At 35.6% G+C, this 20,413-nt stretch overlaps 4 protein-coding genes across 8 annotated transcripts in view; 2 read left to right on the top strand and 2 right to left on the bottom strand.

The window, feature by feature from the left end:
• Positions 1–20,413, top strand: part of LOC106162704 (U3 small nucleolar RNA-associated protein 6 homolog) — a 32,212-nt gene that overhangs the window by 8,084 nt on the left and 3,715 nt on the right. Inside the window, exon 15 of the mRNA XM_013540071.2 lies at positions 19,459–19,535. Coding sequence (XP_013395525.2) covers positions 19,459–19,535 — 77 coding nt within the window. The remainder of the gene's footprint in view (positions 1–19,458; positions 19,536–20,413) is intronic.
• On the bottom strand, positions 1,393–20,236 carry LOC106162705 (uncharacterized). Of its 5 annotated transcripts, none has more exons than XM_013540076.2 (2): positions 20,082–20,236; positions 1,393–3,492 (listed from the first exon to the last, which is right to left on the bottom strand). In XM_013540076.2, the coding sequence occupies exon 2, from the start codon at positions 3,425–3,427 to the stop codon at positions 2,633–2,635; it is 795 nt and encodes a 264-aa protein (XP_013395530.1). In that variant the 5' UTR covers positions 3,428–3,492; positions 20,082–20,236; the 3' UTR covers positions 1,393–2,632. The 5 variants fall into 5 exon arrangements, with proteins under 5 accessions (XP_013395530.1, XP_013395526.1, XP_013395528.1 ...); XM_013540072.2 differs by lacking the exon at positions 20,082–20,236 and adding an exon at positions 18,724–19,036; XM_013540074.3 differs by lacking the exon at positions 20,082–20,236 and adding an exon at positions 14,499–14,983.
• Positions 5,696–8,298, top strand: LOC106156821 (uncharacterized). The gene is made up of 2 exons (XM_087003644.1): positions 5,696–5,937; positions 6,489–8,298. Exons 1-2 carry the CDS (start codon positions 5,724–5,726, stop codon positions 7,784–7,786), a joined length of 1,512 nt encoding a protein of 503 aa, XP_086859770.1. The 5' UTR covers positions 5,696–5,723; the 3' UTR covers positions 7,787–8,298.
• LOC106156822 (uncharacterized) lies at positions 8,301–10,556 on the bottom strand. Its single transcript, XM_013532252.2, has 3 exons — positions 10,311–10,556; positions 9,821–10,023; positions 8,301–9,424 (listed from the first exon to the last, which is right to left on the bottom strand). Exons 1-3 carry the CDS (start codon positions 10,461–10,463, stop codon positions 8,317–8,319), a joined length of 1,464 nt encoding a protein of 487 aa, XP_013387706.1. The 5' UTR covers positions 10,464–10,556; the 3' UTR covers positions 8,301–8,316.

The following is a 20,413-nucleotide window of genomic DNA, read 5'->3' as shown; positions in this document are numbered from 1 at the left end:
TTCTGTACCATTTCAAATTCAATAATTTAGTTCTAAATGACTGTCCAGTCATTAAGAGCACCATGTGTTCTGTATATTGCAGAAGAAAAAAGCAGCATCAGTTACTTTTATTTCAAGGGGCCTGATTTGGGAAAGATGAGGAGCTGTTCAGAAAATGTAGACATTGAAAATATGACTTTTCAAATGCAGATAGGATACATCTATAGTTTCTGTTGACATTATGTACTACACCAGTGATAGGGGCTAAACAAAGATCAATAAATTAAGTAAAATATCTTAATTTAATTTTTCTTGGCAACCATTTGTTAGTAATTTGGCAGAAAAACAGATTCTTCGCTGTAATGTTGATTTAAGGTCGTCATCACTTGGCAGCGTTAGCAACACGTAAGTGGCATTTAGGAATAGAAAGCTAGGAAGTAGAAAGCTAAGCACTTAGTCATCTACAACTGTTTGTAGGGTTAGTCCAGGGCAAATGGCAGAGTGTCATTGCACCAATCTCACTAAGAGTAGGGTAGGTGGGAAGTGGGGTGGGGGTGGGGGGGGTGTGTGACTCAGGCTGCCTAGAGTGACTAATATGCTTATTGCAATCAGGCTGTGTACTTTCTAGAGTTAGTCTGAAAACCGCTTTGTCTTGTGCTGGATGTGTCTTAAGAATTTTTTTTTCATTTATTTTAATCTAACTTTTGATATTTATCCTTTATTTTCGAAAAAAAAAAAAAACTTCTTGAAACCAAAATTATATTGTACAGAGTTGTTTTTTACTTTTTGAAATTATTAATGAAGCTTAAACAATGAAAATTTAAAAAAAAGATGATGTCTATAGATCAAATAAATTTTATTTTAATTTTTAGAAAAATTCATTGTAGCCGTTGATCAGTATTGTAGAAAAGATCCCTTTTCTACATTTTTCGACTATTTTAAAATCCCTTGTGTGTTTCTGTTGTTGTTGCTTTGTGTATTTTAAAAACATATTTTGTCGAAAACTGTGTTTGAGCAGCAGCATATGAAGTTTCTATCTTTACCCATGTCACGGTTGTTTACTGTAATTTGATAGCCAGCATATCTGTCTCTCAGCTTACGCCCAATTAGCAGGGAAGAAAATGTCAGGTATTTTCTCCTGATTCATGTAAGCTAAGAACCATGGGAAAGAAGTTGGCACTCCCTCATACAGAGTCCATATATTTGTGAGATCAGAATTGTGATTTAAAAGTGATGTATTTAATATCTAACCTTAATTCAAAAATCTAAAATTTACTAAAAAACAAAATACAAGTAAAATATATTTTAAATGGATGGAGTAATAATAATTTGTTTATTAAAGAAGTGTGTTTTTAAAATAATTTTTTCCAATGATCATAAGGACACAATTGGTATAGGTCTAGATAAACAAAATGCTTTTTTAAGTTTTTTTATTAATAATAATTTATCATAGAAAGTCAGTTTAACTGTATTACAATATGATCTGCCTACTATGACAGAGTTACAATTCTTCACCAACATTACAACTAAGACTAGAATTTGTAACATGGCACATGCTTGGGTCCACATTTTGTAATAACATAAATAATATGATTGATTTGCAATAAAAAGTGTTTATATACAACTAATTTAAGTGAATTCAAATGAGCATATTTATCATAGTGGTCTCTTTCTGTCATGGGTTTGCTACTGAAAAAGCAATTGACTGTGAAGGAAATATAGACACATGTCACACACAGCATCCTTATTGATGACTTCTATTAACATAAATCCAGCAAATCCAGCAGATTTTTTATACATCTTGGCTTACTTTCTAGTGTACATTCTGACAAGTTTATTTTGTACCTAATTATATTAAGCTTTAGAGGAAAATGACAAATCTACTGTCATTGTAATTGAGGCAAATTCATGTCATTTATCATCCTCTGATGTGGATAGCAGACACTTGGCTGGCTGTGTGCAATTACCATCAGAAAATGGGTCTTTCTGACATATCTGAGCACTTACTGTGCATTACTTTTTCTTTTATAAAAATGTATATCCCATCAAGATTAGAACTTTTAAGCCAATTGACTAAACATTGACTTACTGGTGTGCACCTGGTATACAATCTTAACTAAATTATCATTAATTTAGCTAGTACAAGGGTATTTTTACCAATATGTAGCAGTGTCCATTCAACCTTTTTACTTCTCTTTTTGTCAATAATAAAACAATGTGTTAAGCACAATATCTTCATGTTGCAGCACATTATCAATACATCGCTTATTGTGTGTGATATTGAAAAATGACTGAAAGCAGCCTTTTTGTCAGACTCTTTATGAAATACACTTTTAGTTTTATTACTAATATGGGCATTTTATGCCTCATTCAAATTTGACCCATTTGCCTCATTCAAAGAAAGTATTTTTTGTTCAGCCAGTCTTGTTCCTAATTGATTAAACCCTAAATTTCTGTATGGATTTTTAAAACTTTGGACTTGACAAAATTCAAGTTGACCCAGTTCATGGTATTGAGGCTGTATTAGCCTCTAGCTCCTTGATAATCAGAAATTACTCCAAACTTTTCTGCCTCCCAGTTTTTGCTGTTCTCCTGTGAATTCAGTATTGCTGTTCAATTAACCCCCCTCCTGTGAATCCAGTCATACTATCTATCAGCTTTCTTCAATCCCGTGTGATTCATGAATTGCTGCTTGAGGAGACTTCTTTTGATGAAACAATAAATCGAAACTGTCAGAATTCTCTGAAGCATATAAATTGATAGCTTGATTGTATTTAATTTCCTCATCTATTGCTACAACTGCTGCATTGGCTTGATTGTCTGCCCTTTCAGCATCCATACTGTCCCTATCATCTAGAGGAGAGATGGGCCTGTCCACAGGGACACCTTTGCGTATAGTATCCAGTGCTGCTTGGTAGAGCACATGGTTTTCCTCACTATTATCATCTGTCTCTATGGGTTCATCCACTGGGATGGAGTGTTCCCTGCTGGTCACAGTGTTAATAAAATAAGTTTGATTCACATAGCTGGGACTTGTCGCTGTCGTTACACTTGAAGATGCTGTGTTGTGACTCATCGATTTATCATTAATTCCCTGCTGCTGCTGCTTCTGCTGTCTCTTGGTTGATTCTGTGATGAGGGTTATGTAGGCATCCCGTGAGGAGCAGGAGATACAGTCTGTGTGGTCAACTGCTTTAAAATCATATCTTGGTCCCAGGTTTGAAGACCTTGGTAGAGATTGAACAGACAGACTGCTTATAGTGGCAGTGTTCTCTGCACTCCATGTTTGGATGCCTACTTTGTGACATGCTTGTGGTAGTTTTTCTTTCAGTTTGTCTCCAAATTTGCACTTAAACCAACAGATGAGAAAGCCTATGAAGAGAAGCACTGTCAGGATGGCAGGAGCCAAAACTCCAACATAAAAGAGTTGCAGGTTGATGTATGTCATGGTTATCCGCTCTCAGTTCAGATTATCCACTATAATCTTGGTCTTGGCATGTCTCGTTGCAAAATCTGAAAGAAAGATAGGAAGACCATAAATTCTGTTTGCATAGATATCAGAAATAACCTGACTATTCAAGTTTGTATTGAAGAGAAGTATATGTTTCCATGCTTTTGTATGTGTTTGTATGCAAGTTTGGGTGCATCAATGTATTTGTAACTGTATGTGTTTATGTGTGTACCTCTGGGACGTGACAGTATTTGCCCAAAACTGCTTCCATTGCTACTTGGTCCTATATTATATTAGCAGTTGAATGAGAAATACCCCAGGCAGACATGTAGCCAACTGCCCTTTAAGCTACTGCTGCCCCTTGCTACATCTGAAAAACATTTACAAGGAAAACATTGGTCCTTGTATGCCCTGGCTAGCTGTGATGAGATTAAACAAAAAATATAAATGGCAGGGCTTTAGTATCATGCTCAGTACGAGAGTTGTGAGAATGAGAAAATAAGTGGTGGCTATGATATAAATAAGCAGTGATTGAGACCAAGTTATATTTGTGGTATCTAGAAAACCACATAAAAGAAGAGAGGTGTATTTTTCTTTTCCTGTTTTTTAGCTAGAAAGGACATTCCCACCTAGAAATGTACATAATTCATGTTAAAGCACAGTTGACCTGAAATATAAAAAAAGGAATGCTACATGAAGAAAACCAAATAGCAAGTGGATTTTTTATTTGTTGAACATTTCTGTTTTAAATACCACCTGTCATTTGGTTCTATAGGTACATGTGATGGCCATTTGAAAGAAATTGTGGGATTGTCTTCTATACTAGAAACTGACAGCATAGTGTTGTTTTTTCTTTTGTGATAATTTTTTTCAAACATGCAGTCCTAAAAGATGTCCAGTTTACTGTTTTGACTTTACTGCCCTTATAAACTGGGCTTTCTTTGGTAATACTACTTTATATCCTTTCATTTAGGCAAGCTTCTGTTGGCATAAATTGTAGGATAAATAAGTACCATATGAAGACTTCAGTTGGAGATAACATTGAAACAGCATTGAATCTTCTACTATTATACCCAACTAATAATACCAAACACACCTACAGGCCACAAATGTGGGGTTTTAAAGCTGAATAATTGGATATAGTATGGCCACCACTAACAGGGAAACATTTGAAAATGAAAGTCTCCAAGCCATTTGCACTAAATTAAAATACTGTTCATTGGCTTTTGTTAGCAATGCTAAATTGTTTTCTGTTGGACATAAATAAGCCCATTCCCTTATTAAGTCGACTGGTTTGATATTATCTGTTCTAGATTGGCATCTTCACTAGTATATGGGCAATAAGTCCTGTACTGTACCAACTATGGGCTGGCATTGAGGCAGACCTTTGTTTTGTTGTCTTGAAACGATTTCTTGCCTTCTTGCTTTTTAAACCAACATCATTACTGTCATTATGATTTTCATCTCCAGTTTGTGAATAAGTAATATAAGGTTTTGTGTTGCATTTATTTTCAGTTCAAGACCTGTATTTTTACAGTCATTATATATTCTTTTACTATTATTTAACAAAATTAGCATTGTTTGTTGGTGTTTCCTTTCCAGTTTCTTTCTGTTAAAACATTTGAAAGAAATCTTACGTCGCAGAAGAAAATAAAGGTATATGTTCTATATTTATTCATCACAAAGCTTTGCCATGGGCATATTTTGTATTTTGCCTATGGAATAAATCCCAGACCTTAAAAATTTTTTTTATTTCAAAGCAAATAATTCACATGCATCCTATGTGATATTGATTAGGTTAGCAAGTGATTTGTATTTTTTCCAACCAGCTCTCACCTGCAATGTGTTGTCTCGCTTCTATCTGTCTTTATTGTATAACTGAATTGTGGTAATGACTGAATTAAGGATAGCAGTAGATGGGTTGTTTATCTAGTTTATTCAGATATCTAGAGAGTGCACCTGAATGTACAGAGAACAATACCTAATACAGCTCTGACCATGGAATAAAGGCAAATTTTCAGATTAGAGGGAATCATTAAAGAGCAGTAATGTTTGCAATATTTTCCACTTGAAAACCCATAACTGTCATTTCAGTTCCATAGAAATTTCATATCTTTGCACTGGCAAAATCTTTTGTGTGCTGGTTCGTTAATATGCTTTGAAGTAATGCACTATGGGGATTAAGTTTCCTCATAATCTCTTCATATTCTTAACTCAGACTGAAAAATGTTTATTAATATCTAACTATTGATTACAATGCTTAATAGGGTCTTCTTAATATTCCCTAATTAATATGCATGACCCTATGACCCAATTTCAAAGCGAGGCTAGGTGGGCAAATAAAGCGATGGAAGCCACATGCTCTACACGGGATTTATCTATTATGCCAGAAATAAGCTTTGGATTTGTAGAGTCATATGTTCGTCGACATGTTGCTAGCTTGGGAGAGAAGAATTTGAACAAAGGGTTCAAATATTTCAGCGAACAGTACGTGCACAACATCAAACGTGAGTAATCTTTTTCAGCTTGCTTGTAAAAGTTTATCAGTTCACTGAATTCGAACTTGTCTGTAGTTAAACACTAGATCGATCTGCTGAAAATTCTTCGGTATATTGTCTCGTTTTTTTTACTGCCCTCTTTGTACCCCTTTTTTACTCATTGGATAGTACATTGTTCGGGTATTTTTCATTCTTTTTTCCCGATCGTGTGACTTTTGTTGCACATTCGGATTGATAGTGCTACTTATGCACGCCATGGCGGACGTTTGATACTGACTTATAAATGGTAATGTAAGCGTTATTTTAGAGCATTTTCCAACCAAGTTAAAATGTTTTTTAATCGAGAGAAGACAGGAATGAGTTCCTATTTTCATTTAACTGTTATATTTGTGTATCATATACATCTTCACACACGTAAACCTACTAGTAAGCGTATTTTCCCCGAAGTTTGGTACACTTATAAGTAATACCTCAGCATATTATCTGCCAACTACATACTGCCACGATATTTAAGATTAGTTTTTGAACCATTACAATGTCAGTTTTTTCCCCACTTTCAGTCTTTTCCACCACCGAAGGATGCAGAGTAACTGCAGGGTGTCACAGGTCAATGAAAAAGAGTGAATCCCCCCATACTATGGAAATTTATCTACAGAATTTACCCCTTGATGTCACTTTTGCCAAGTGCACATGTCCAATTGGTCTGAGCAAGTCTTGTGGACATGTAACAGCAACTCTTTATCAATTGGCTCATTATTCATCTTTAAAATTATCAGCAGTGCCAACTGATATAGTAAAAACATCAATGAGACAGACCTGGCATGAACCAAGGGGTCAGAAAATCAGAGGGGCTGAAGTCAGTTGTTTAGAGTTCAGAGGATACAACAGACTTGATCCCAAGAAGGAAACGTCTACCATAAAGTCAACCCTCAGTAATCCAGTTAGGACAAAGTTGCCAAGTATAGTTGATATCAAAGACAAACTGAGAGATGAACATGCAGATTTTCTTTTACTGTCTGTAATTCCCGATATTACTCTTCCCTCTGTCCCCACTAAATATGGTAGCAAGATTAAAGGAAGTGTGATCAGTTACCAGCAAAAACAACATTCTGACTATATTTTGAATTTATATGATACTGAAGATTTTCCTTCCTTGCCCTGCAATGATCACATGGTAAATGTATATGCAGCAGTGATGGACAAAGAAAAATCAGCCAAGTTGGGGACCCTTGCAGTGTCTAAGGAGGAAGCTTCTGTCATTGAGGAGGAAACACGGTTACAGTCAACTGACCCTAAATGGCACAATGTGCGACGTGAACGTATTACTGCATCCAAGGCTGGAGAAGTAATTACTAGAAGAAAAGACTTTGAAAAATTGGCAGAGAGGTGGAAGTCTGGTCGGACTGTAGTAACTTCAGCCATGAAACATGGGATTGCATCTGAGTGCCTTGCTGCCCAGGCTTATGTGGACAAACTGGACCAAAATGTGAATTTATATCCATGTGGGATAGTTGTTAGTCCCACTGCTTCATGGTTGGCAGCATCCCCAGACAGAAAAGTGTACCGCCCCAACAGAACACCTCCCTTTGGGCTTCTGGAAATCAAGTGCCCAGTAACTGGATCAGTTTTAGAGTTGGATTATCTAAAGAAAAATGAGGCAGGTATTTTGCTCCTAAAAAAGCGTCACAATTACTACAGGCAGGTAGTTATGCAATTGGCCTGCACAGGACTTGAATGGTGTGATTTTTTTGTATGGACAGAAAATGACAGTCACCTAGAGACCATTTATTTTGATCAAGTTGAATGGCAGGAGATGAAAGACAAACTAGACATGTTTTTCTTTAATTATTTACTTTGAAAAATACAGTGGACTTTCATTTTTTGAGCTTTCAAACAGACAGATATATACATAGCTGAGCAATTGATTATATATGTAAATTAAAGTTAAAATTGAGCAATACTGATTGTTATGATACATAATAAAGAAAGGTATCCATTGAGCAAAACTCTATAAATTATACATATGAAAACATTTGTGATGAATTGCATATAACATAAATATTTTTGTATGACTGTAACTAGACATGTTTTTCTTTAATTATTTACTTTGAAAAATACAGTGGACTTTCATTTTTTGAGTTTTTAAACGGACAGAGATATACATAGCTGAGCAATTGATAATATATGTAAATTAAAGTTAAAATTGAGCAATACTGATTGTCATGATACATAATAAAGAAAAGTATCCATTGAGCAAAACTCTATAAATTATACATATGAAAACATTTGTGATGAATTGCATATAACATAAATATTTTTGTATGACTGTAAGTACTGTGTGAATATCAAATAAAATTTAGAAAATTTTCACCTGAAGAGAAATTTACATTACATTTCATTAACTTTAATTAACGGTCCTCTCCACAAAGTAAGCAAACATGCTACCGTCCATAACTGATTGATACTGCCGGCTGTAGATATAGGAATCACACTATCAAACAAGTGGTGTTCTTTTGTCCTTCTAATTGCCCTCTCAACATGAATTCTTAAACTTGCAATTTCCTGTGTGTGTGCTATTTGGTCAAGGGTAAATTGGGAGTTGAATCGAAATGGTGGAATGTTCAGAGACACCTTTTTTTCTTTAAGCTGGCTGCCAATTGTGAAACCTTTATCAGCCATTACACTGTCTCCTTCTTCTAAAAGATCTATTATCCCACTTAATCTAGTGATCTCTGTGTCAGAGGTGCAACCAGTGAACAAAGAGGAAATGAAGGTTATAGCACCATTTGGGGCAATGCCAATGAGACCTTTAAATGTACTATGACTCTTGTAACTTGAGTAAGTTTTACTACTTAACACAAGAGATGAAGGTGTTTGTATTTTAATTTCTGTGCAATCTAATATAACCCTTGTTTTGGGATATTTATCTTTGAATACCTGGGGCATACTGTTATCAACTTGCCCCCTAGATGGCCAAATAGGGATGCTTCCCAAAACAAAATACAACAAGTTGGCCCATGTAATAATTTTTCGGCTAACAGTGCTTATATGGCACTTGAATCTGATGGCCAAATCCTGCTCATAGAGCCCAGCTTTTAGTCGACACAAGAACATGAAGAGTTCATCAATCAAAAGCATATTTCGTGGACGACCCCTCAAACTGGTTCTTTCTGAGGCTGCATAATATGCACTCTGCATGTTGTCTGCTGCTGGTTTAACAAATTCAAACAACAATCTAAACGTAGAACAAATAAAACCTGTGTAAAATAACATAATAGTATCATCCGAACCAAATCGTTCAACCCCAAATGTCTCCAAAGATAGCTGCTGTTTCAGTTTATTATTTTCCTCTTTTAAGCTTGCCTTTTCTTGATTTTGCTCAGAAATTTTCTCTTCCAGCTCTCTGATTCGCTTGACTAGCTCATCATCTTGTTCTTCAGATGGTGTGGTATCATCATCAGCAGAATGATCCTCTACTGGTGCATCATATTCTATCCTGCATAAAACAAAAATTGGGTAAAAATAAATGAATATATACCATCCAGCAACCTCAGGAAAATAGATTTTATTTAAAAATTAAAGGCAAAATTATAATAATATTTTTAAATATAACATTTTAACATTTTTAGCTTAGCTACTTCTATCACTATTATGCTAACATCAAAAATATAAATAAAGGAATGAATAAAAGAAAATGCTAACACCAATATAAATGCAATTTTTCTAATTTTTTTGTGATGAAATCATTCATGTTTGTCTATACTATACATGATACATATACGTTTTTGTGGCTCTGTTTATAAACAAACCAGATACTAAATAAGATGCTAATAATCTGCAAAATTAAAGAAGGAAAACAAACAATACTACATAAATGGATAAAAGGGCTTACCCTTCTGTGTCCCCATCCTGTTTGCGTCTTTTGGAAGGAAGTGAAGCGACAGGGGGTCTCTCCTTAGGTGGTGCTCTGCCCGCTTGCTTTGACCAAGCAAAAATTGAGGGAATGGCAGTTGAATTCAACACTTTTCTGACTGGAGACCACTTAAAATCCTCAGGTAAGAAGTGGCTTGAGCAAACTTTTGTACTTGGGGTGATCTGATGATAAATAAAATTATTTCCATTAATAAATAAGCCAAACACGGTGGAAATCTAACGACGACAGAGAACACATACGGCCGCACAAAATATTTACGCAGACTTCTAATTATGTCATAAGTAGTTATTTATCGAGTATATATACCCCTAGACATATCTAAGAACGAAATTCGTACTTAGTTAAACAGACTCGTTACTACCCTTGCAGTCGTTTGACCGCTTATAATGTCCTAGCCATCGGAGGAATTATGTCAATATTTGCATTTGAAAACATTGTAAACACTAACCTGAAACAGCGTACCCTCGTCTCTCCTTATTCTCACTATCCAAATTTTCCTTCGCTCTGGGTCTTCTGGAAACTTGTGAAATGATAACTCTGGATGATAACGTTTGTCATTTGTGCACAACGGCACACAACAGTGGTCTTTACCTCCCGGCATTCTACAGGACTGCCTTCTAGCTTCGTTGCTAAGAATTCGTTTGCCTTTTTAGCCTCGTTTTCGTAAATTGGGTCAAATCATGCATAATTTTTGAGAAGCGCGTATACGTTGAATAATGGTAATTGGTTTTGTAATTCACTATAGAAGACGTAATATGACAACCATAGCAGAGGGTTTTACTACTCTCTTTTTGAAGTACATTGTAATTTTTAACTTAAATGAATCGGTTTTGCGAAACCCCAAATTGCTGTGATTTAGTAGCGAGCTGCTCTTAGTTGCAAGGAAATAAATATAAGATGTGGCTCTATGTTATTCTCACCCGTTAATCAAAAGCAGAATTGCTACATAAGCTTTCATACATGCATTTAAATTATGTTCAGCCAGATTATATCAGGAAACGGTTAGAAATAGGTGATAAGAGCCATACCATATGTTATTTTAGGAAAAATCCAGTAGGCTTACCTGGCATCAACTTTCGGTGAACTACTTCTAATGAGATTTGATTGTGTTGGCATGTTGTTTGAAATAATAGGAAGAGAGCAGATTGGAAGTGGTTAGAAAAATTCAGAACTCTTGGAGAAAAAGCAAAGAAAAGGAAGGGGCAGTTCCTTAAAGAGGAGGAGGGTGTATATATTCTTATTTCTTAAGTCCGGGTAGCCTCATTTTCCCAAGAAATGATTACGTAAAATGATGTTGGTCCACTAAGTAACAGATACTGTGACAGTCAGACACAAACAGTGATAATAATACAGTTAACTGTGTCTTGGTAGAACACTTACTAGTTTACAAAGATACCGACCATGTGCCGACATGCTCAAAGACTTGGGGATTAAAGGACCCATGCAAACAATCATTGAGTAAGTTGAGGTAAAAGTATGTATTATTTATTGTGTCTGGCTCAGGGAGCACTAAAGCAGAGTATTACAATGCCAGCATGTTCACTATTGTGGAATGCCTTATGTCAGCAACTGTAATTAATTCACAACACCTTGTAGGTTTTTGGACTTCCGGCTCAGGTATCTCCATTCTTGGGGTTGGCTCTTTATCAGAGTACAATTTGCTAACATAAACTTTCTCTTAAAAAAACACTCACTTTTTGACATACCTCAGCATTGGATTGAATGGCTTTGATTATGGAGATTCTCAGCTTTTCTAGTGAAGTGAATAAGAATGAGTGTTTGTGGTAAACTGAAAGATATACTCTTTGGTCATTTTGTCCTGGAAGTGATGACCTGTCTATATTACATGATTTTATATCTCACTGACTGTTTTGTTGGCGTAGTGAACCATAACTTTGAAGCAGAGAAAAGGTGATAAGAAGGAATTTTCCCACCCATATAGTTGTTGACACCATAGTTTTGTGGTCAAGGATGACCGGACAGAAAGTTGTTTTTTTTTTATAAACTTATCCCACCCCACACAAACAGATCTTTAAATTGATATATTTTTAACATTAGCTTTTTTTGCAGTGAAGTCATCATTATCTACCCATGAAAAAAATTTCCTCAATACTTAAAAACATTTTGACGATTGTAGAAGTCTTTTTTTTTTCTTTGAGAGGGCATTCTTTTGATCGTTCCACTGTGTTTTAAGATATGATGCTTTTGGTATTTTCAAGATGAAATTCAAGTCTGTCAGTAAAAAGAATGTTAATGAAAATTCAAACCTAAACTCTAAAGTCAGTTATTGCGAAAGCTATAAAAATGTCGAACTGAAGGAATTACACATGGAAAGTCTTTGTTTTGCCAACCAGAATATTTTGAGACTATAAAAAACTATATTTGACCCAGCATGCCCCAGGTTGACCATAAATTATCAAAACATTGAAAACATCCATCAACAGACTTCACTTGGGAGAAAGTATAGGGGAAAATATCTATCACTAGTGTCTGGACATGTGGCTCAACAGCATTCTTTGATTGACACTTTTCTGAATTACATTAAATAAATCTATAATAGCACCAAATGCACCAAATTCCAAACATTCTAATGAAGGCTGACAGCTTCCTGTGGCAGAACAAGTAAATTAGCAGTAGTTGTATTATAACTAATGGGATTTCAGGCAGTTTGAGAATTTAGCCAACTATCGATGAAAACACAAAAACTTGATTGTGGTTATTTAGAGAAAGGAATAACAGGATTAGATCATAATTCACTATGCTTTGAATTATAAATGTCTGTATTTTAAACAAATATCCAAAGTATCTGCTTGGAAAAAAAAAAGATAAAAATAATTTTCAACTACCCTAACCTTAAAGTACATTACCTTTCTTGTCTGGGCGTCAGTCAAACATATTGGTCTTTCCCTTAGTATAAGAGTGCCTATCCTTCATAGGTCTTTATACAGTAAAACTTTATGCTATACACATATCTATATGCATAGGAAGAAAGGTGTGCTCATTCCGTCTTGTCCCACAAATACATTGTATGGTACTAAAGCCCATTGGTTGAGAGCCATCCCACTGTTTCCGCATGGTAACAATACTTGGCCATACACTCGCCACATATCTTGTCTTATCATTTTAGCTGGATGAGTGAACCAACATGTAGAAGGGGCCTGGTTGGAGAATGCTTGGACGATTATGAACAAATTGGTTGAATTGAGTGCGATTATAGTTAAACAAGTATTGTAGTGACTTTCACAGGCATTGTAGCATATATTTTGTGGGTATTTTGTCGGAAGTTGAATGAAAGAGATTGGAAGAAATACAACTGAGTGAAAGCTGAATCATTATAATGTAAACATTATAGAAAAATGGATAGCACTTTTTTGCCTGTGTTTGTGGTAAATAGCCATCTGTGTGTTCTGACCATAAGATTCCAACCCCTGTTCCCTTCATAAAAGATTTTAAGACCAATAGATTCCTCACTGAAATAGCCTAAAATTGAACTGCATGATTATCATGTTAACTGGATTTACACGCGTTTTTCTTCTTATCCAAGAAGACATAAAGGCGTTGATATTAACTCTTATGTAAGGTAATGATACATGTAACCTAAAAGGTTTTTTGATTACCATTTTTTAGATTATCAGTAATATTTCTAAGTGGGACTCAATCCTATCTGTGCTTAAATCAATGTTAGACCAGACTTCTTGATGTATAGCTGCTACACTATAGTGTGTATCTAACGCACCACACTTTCTATAAGAAATACCCTTTTACTTGTGTTTTAAGCTCACTCAGAACATTTCACTTGTGGTCATGGTTAGAAAAATTGAGATTATCAGTAAAACCAGTCAATCATTAAGGAACCAACTTGATGTCTGCTTGTGAAATGAGCAATGAACTGAGGTATAGCAAAGATCACAGCTGAATATGAGAGAAATACATACAGCCTAATAGTTCTGTTATACATGTTATTTGCATAAGTAGTCATTGTTAGATATATATATTGCCCAACTGGTAAGGAATCCAATATTCTTGGCAACCTATACATGGAACAGCAGATATACATATTATGTGACATATATAGAAAAAACATACCTGTAAACGTCCGTTTCAAAGAAACCTCATATAAATCGTTCCCCTATATGAAATCAGACTGAACGTGAGAACTCTCCATTTGTGACGGCACCAATCATAAAATGAGGCATAAAACAGAGTGGTGGCATGTAGAAGTTACCTCTGGCGACCACCTGTATGGTATGTGACATAGTGAGTGGGCTCCATCAAGTGATGTGATAATTACAACATGTTAATAACTGACTTCCCCCGCTCCCACTACTTAACCTTTTATGAGGTAGAAAATTGCCCAAATTTATGTAGGTGATCAGTCCATTGTGGAATTTTTATGACGTTTCTGGTAAATTGTTCAATGATGCTCATTACACATAAATTACAAGGTCAGTTTCTGTAATTTGAGACTATTTGTGTGGTTAGTATAATTTATATTTTGTGATATGTTAGAATTTGACAAAGCACAATGGTTATTCATCTTCAAAAGTTGTTTTAGCCTGTGCTAGAGCATTGCTCAGTTTTTTAAGCACATTGGCGAAAATTATAAAAAAAATAATGAACAGTCAAAATGCCATACCTGTGCACAAATCTCTGTCCAGCATTTACAGTTCCAAAAGTTCAGCTCATTTCAGTTCATGTTGATCTCTCTGACAGCCTGGCTAAATGGATTAACTATTACCTACATGGTGAAGAATTCTTGTCGGTGATGAAGTTTCAAACTCCTTTGTTTTCCAAACGTTCCAAAGAAAATACCAATGATTGCTGAATTGGACTCTCCCAAGAGAGGGGAGTTGGGTTAATCATCTAATATTAATTACTCAAAGACTATTGACTCAGGTGGGGATTCACTTGTCCATTCAAATTAATGCCATTGACTGTCTGTAATCCATTCATGTGAGTGTTTTCTTAACCTACCAACATGATTAAGATCAACTTCCCTGTTTGACAGATTCACATCTTGATTTCCCCAAACTCATCAGAGTGCTGGGGACTAACTGGAGTGGAAGGAAATTCAATATTGACATATTGGAACCAATCCACATGGCTTTACCAGGCTTATTGTCTTAATGCTGGGCTCTGACCTCCCAGTGAAAAGGGTCCTCTGATTGTGTGTGCCGCCAGAGAGGGGCTACTCCCAGCGGGGAAACAAGGGGGTATTAAAATGGTGTGAAAATTGCATATTGATTAATCCATGATTCAAAAAAAAAAATTGTCTGCCCCAGTGAGCTTGGCATTATAATCCTGTGTTTTCCTTTGGAGATTAGGAATGAACAGAGATGGAATTTGAGAACATAATTAAGGTTTGATCTCCTGCTAAAGATAACATAAACTAATCAATCATTCATAAGATGTAAATACCTATCCTTCAGCCCTCCAGATTGACTTAAATATGTACAGAGCTAACTGGTTTTAACAGGATAACTTACCTCTACTTGTTTCACAATATTTCCTCAAAGTCTTAAAATGATTAATAGGATAAATATCTATCATATATGGTATAGGATTGAGCAAAAAATGTTCCACAGCTAGTTTGCCTGAAGTGATCACTCAATAAACTCTCTGTCACTTCCTTTCACACACTGTCTCCCAAGTGGCTATCATGATCTGAATGGGTGTCAGAATTCCATCCATGTGACAAATTGGGCAATTTTGGATAGTGGACAGTTTGTTGGTCTGTAGGTATGAAGGGAATGAGTCCAAAGTGCTACATAAAACAGGTGCTACACTGGCCACTGTCCACCAGACTACTTGAGAACAGAGGTTTTTTTGTCTGGTCACATATCAACAACGTGTACACTACAAAACGGGTTGCTTGACTGCACCCTTGATATGGATATGGTTTTGAAAGATGGTCACTCTGCTGTCTTATGCTGAATTTTAGATATTTCTGCTATGTGTATGGAATTTATGTTGATTTTAGAGGAAAATGAGACTGCCAGCTCTGTGTAACATCATATGAGACTAGAAAACCTACAATAATTGGATTACTTTTCATTAATAAGGGTGAAATTCCGTGTGCCTGTAAAACCATCTTCATAAACAATACATAAGTGACAAGGAAAGCATGGTGAATTTGTTCTGTTGTGTAAAAGACTGAAATTCTATAGAACTTAAAAGAAAACAACCAGAAAAATATCTATGGAGAAATTATGTCAGTTTTTATTTGTTCCTGTCCTGCACTTGCTAGTCTGCCACTATTTCTAATTCTACTCTCCTACATGTCCTGCAAGATCTAACATGATTTTAAGCTACCATAAGGGCTTATCCCATTGAAACTATAGGTCCATGTAGATTGATCTATTAAACTGATTGCATTCAGCGAGAGTCTCTGCAGAGTTGGATCGATTTACGTAGACCAATATTTTCAGTGGGAATGAGCCCTTAGTGAGGAGACTTTGGGCTATCTTGGATGATTCCCATTTTATATCACCAAAACATTCTTGAACTTTTTAGCAGACCAGTATTTCATGTATTGAAAATCGGGCTTAAACTGAAAAAAAGCCAAGTTTTAACAAGCACTGTAGACTGAAAGGGTGGCAAAGTTGGCTCTGTTTCAGCAATATGTTCAAGTTCATCTTTATGGCAAGTTTATAATGGGTGTGTACATGCACTTTGGATCCCTGAAACTCTGGGTAAAAAGTGCCAAAGCAAGAGGCTAAGGCTGAGAGTTTCCAGGTCACTCAGGTATTTGGTAATGACATGTAGTTTTGTGTGGATACATGATCATTTGAGAATAGGTAAATGGATTGAAATGACAGTGTATATACTTGTTTGGAGTGTTCGGTGTAACTTTTGTCAGAAGTAATCTGATAAGTCAACCAGTTCAAAATTCCAGACTGTTGGTTTTGTTTGCTCTGGATTTATATAAGGTGTAATTTTGTAGCCCAGAGAATACATGCACTGGACAGTGACACTGGGACCAAATATCCCCTGGCTATTGTGTGGGACATGATAAGTTGGCAGTATTCTGGAAAGGGTAGCTACAGTCCTCTATAAATAATGGAATGTATATATATGTGTCCATATAAATAGAATAATAAACATGTTTTTTTTTTTGAAAAATAAAAAGGGAGAAAGTAAATATACCTGTTTTGATGGTCATTATTTGAATTTTTGGCAGAGGGCATTATAGAGACAATAAAAGGGCTTACTAGTATAAGCTTTACATGATTTGAGGAGCACTCTGCATTTCAAAGATAATAAAAACTGTCTTTTATAGAAGCATAGTTGTAATTCCCATTCTGACAAACTGGGAGAACTATAAACCATAAACAGAAGCAATGACAATCATCCACTTACCAGTATTGCAGTATTGTAACATTGGCACAGTGATAGATAACACTAACAAGAATACAGTGAGACTGATATCTGTAATTAGTGGAGAGCTGTTACCTCATTAGGTGGGATTTCAATGATATCTTAAGGGTGCTGCCAACACTGGAGGATTGATTCAAGGAATGTTATCTTGCCATTACATGATTTAATTTACTTGGGTGAATTGAATCAATAGACAGTGGTGCTTTGTACACATGGTAGTTAATCAGAAGATTCTGTTTTACAAAAGGTCATTATATTCCTGCCATTTAAATTATCTTTCATCTGTAGTTTTGCTTCTCTGATCACTAGATTTTGCATAGTTTTTGCATATATCTTACTTCATAGTGCTTTTGTTCTAATGTGCTTTATACAATACACCCTTGAGTGTCTTTGGAAATACCCATATTTCCCAAAGATTTCAAAGCTGAACTCGATTCCTGTCCCAGTCTGTGTTCAAAAATATGTGAGGTTTAAATATTGTCATCTTCAGTAGAGCAAATCAAACAGTAAGCAAACAACCTATAGAATGGTATTTGATGGATGCTCCCTTTTTACCTTTAAGATTTGACAGGTTTGAAGGTAATGTTGCATGAAGGATGAATTTCCCTAGTGTGGAAGGAGCAGCCGTGTCAAAGTTTTCATCAATCTTCTTCTTAAGTTACATTTTGTCACAGCACACAGGACACATTCTTGACATATCTGTCCTCTACAGACAGGCAGATATATTGTGCATGTGATTCAAATATTGTTTATTAAAGATGAAAGCTGTCGCTGGAACTGTGTTTTGAACTCAACATAAAGAATTCTTTTCAACCTACTTCTGGGGTTTTGTTATGAGTAACTGTGTGATCAGATTGAAATAATTTTTCTTTGGTCATTTATCAACACTTGTCAATCCATTATCACATGATTCCTACTGGAGGCAATAGATGTAATTTTTTTCAAACAGTGGTGGTTCAGCTTCATTTGAAAGCAGTGTACATATGTAAGGATAACTCAAATAATATTGGAAATAAAGCCCAAGATAGGACTCTCAAGGTTTGATTCCATAGCTAGGTTTCTCAAGAATTAAAACTTTTTGGACAATAATTTTATGGTGATTGGTTAAAGAGAGACTTTAATCCCTATCCTTTCTCAAGAAGTGGCAATGCTTTTATGTTTAGGACTAGAATGAAAGATGCTTGATTGTTCAGTACATCCTCTCTCTCCTTCGTATGTTGAATCTGTGTTATGATGCTATAACAGTATCTCTTATAATCCTTTTTTTCCTAAATTTTGTCTTACCCTGTAGGATCTGTCACTCTACAAGTTAGGTTACCTAGTACATGTACATGTGGAATTCTAAGTGAGAACAGCATCTACAGTGTATGAGCCTTAAATTAATGATTACGTACACTGCTTATCATTCAGATAAACCATTTCATGGATCTTCAGTATTTCCAATTAGTTTCATGAAGTATCGAGAATTCTTGTTAGTATCTTACCTTATGTCAGTCTGGTTTGATGTTGATCTCTCCTCTGCTATTTTGCCTGTGTGCAGTGTGCTCCTTTATGTACAGTGCAGTGTGCACCTATAATTATTCCTCAAGCTAAATCACTGTGCTACTGTTGCCTGTGTTTTAAAGTTTACGTGGTTGGAAGAGAACCTAATAGTAAGCAGCCTGTTATCATGATTCGGCATCACATTCCAGGACTGCATTTACCCATTTATCACTCCCTATCATACCTTGCCATGTGATGTAGTATACTGCCCTATTATTGGCACTCTGGACATACTATCTGTAGAGCCATCAAAGAGGAGATTGTTTAGGGAGGACAGGTTGGTGGACAATGGTCAGCTGGGTTGAGGAGATGTTTTGTGTTGACCCTAAGGGGTGTGGTTTTCATTAGGAGACTTTCTTATATTCTTTCCTGTCATTTGATGGAGATGTTTAGACTTCAGACAACTGGACACTTTTGGGGATTTTTTTTTTTTTTTTTTTGGGGGGGGGGGGGGGGGGTAGATAAAGACATCTTATTGAAACCATGAAGATCATAATTTTTGTTGATACTTGAATGAAAACTGATTACAGACTAACAATTACTTATTGTTACTTTTTTCTTGTTTCATGAAGACTTGATTTTTGTGAATGAAATTCAAAAGATGCAATTAGATCCAACGCTAGTCCTGTTTGATTAATAAATGTCAACGTTATTTAATTTGGATTTGTTTATTGCAGAAACAATGTGGAACCTATATATTACAGCATGTTTAGAAAGATTGAGGATGAAGGGATCTGAAAAATTAACCCAGATGGTAAGTTATGTTCCACCAGTTAGCATACCTTTTAATATATTGTCATTTTCTTCTCATTTCCCATTATTTCACCTTAGAGTCCATAACATTTTTCAGCATTTAAAAACACTACACTTTTTTGCTACAAGTGTCAAAGAAAATAAAGATAATAAGGTGAAATTTGAAGTATTTTTCCTTTTCATGATATATGAGTAAAATGATCTAGTTTCATGGAGCAAAAATGGTGTGGAAAGACTTTTTTGAGTGACAATTTTGATTTTTTTTCCCCCTCATTATACTCTATAAAGGAATTTTAGTATTTAATAGCGTGTTAATGTAACTCCTTGTCACATTTGGGTGCCAGATAAATGTTAAAGTTATCATTGGTTCTGATGGTCAGGTTACAGACTGCAAAATATGGAACTTCGTGATTTGATCAAATGTGCTTTCGTGTTAAAAAATGTCTCTCGTCGTCTCAGTGTATGTCCACAGAACTGTGTTAGTAATGAGAAAACACTGATGGGGCAGATTGAGATTTAAAGTAAAGTTGTGGTCATGTAGACTTACCTGTGGATAAAACCATCAAAGCCAAACCTTTTTTTGCTGCAGAGAGAAGCACTCTTCAAGTCCACACTTAAGTCTGCAAGGGTCCACGCAGAGTGACAGTTAGCATTCCACAAATGGGAGTGTTTGTACAACACACAACAAAACCTAATCATTTCTTGCTTTGACTTCTTTATTTCCAACTGCTTGCCGATGTTTACAATTTAATCAATGGTAACACGACTAAAGTGAAGTCACCATTATAACTGGTTGCCCTCTACATTGTGGCTCCTAAAAAGGGTTTATATGGAAGTATGTTTATTTTATGTGCATATATTTGTTTGCTTATGTTTACA

Source organism: Lingula anatina, chromosome 2 (assembly GCF_051362555.1).
Source record: "Lingula anatina isolate TDL-2025a chromosome 2, LinAna3.0, whole genome shotgun sequence".
In the NCBI taxonomy this organism is placed as follows: domain Eukaryota; kingdom Metazoa; phylum Brachiopoda; class Lingulata; order Lingulida; family Lingulidae; genus Lingula; species Lingula anatina.
Note: the sequence above shows the minus strand (reverse complement) of the source record. Positions and strands in the feature narration are given on the sequence as shown.

Bases quoted from the DNA above. Each gene is read 5' to 3' on its own strand.
- LOC106156822 (XM_013532252.2), bottom strand. From the start codon at position 10,463: ATGCCGGGAGGTAAAGACCACTGTTGTGTGCCGTTGTGCACAAATGAC. The intron at 10,024-10,310 runs GTTAGTGTTTAC...ATTTATCATCAG, and splicing joins ACGAGGGTACGCTGTTTCAG to ATCACCCCAAGTACAAAAGT. The intron at 9,425-9,820 runs GTAAGCCCTTTT...TGTTTTATGCAG, and splicing joins CAGGATGGGGACACAGAAGG to GATAGAATATGATGCACCAG.
- LOC106156821 (XM_087003644.1), top strand. From the start codon at position 5,724: ATGCATGACCCTATGACCCAATTTCAAAGCGAGGCTAGGTGGGCAAAT. The intron at 5,938-6,488 runs GTGAGTAATCTT...CCCCACTTTCAG, and splicing joins GTACGTGCACAACATCAAAC to TCTTTTCCACCACCGAAGGA.
- LOC106162705 (XM_013540076.2), bottom strand. From the start codon at position 3,427: ATGACATACATCAACCTGCAACTCTTTTATGTTGGAGTTTTGGCTCCT.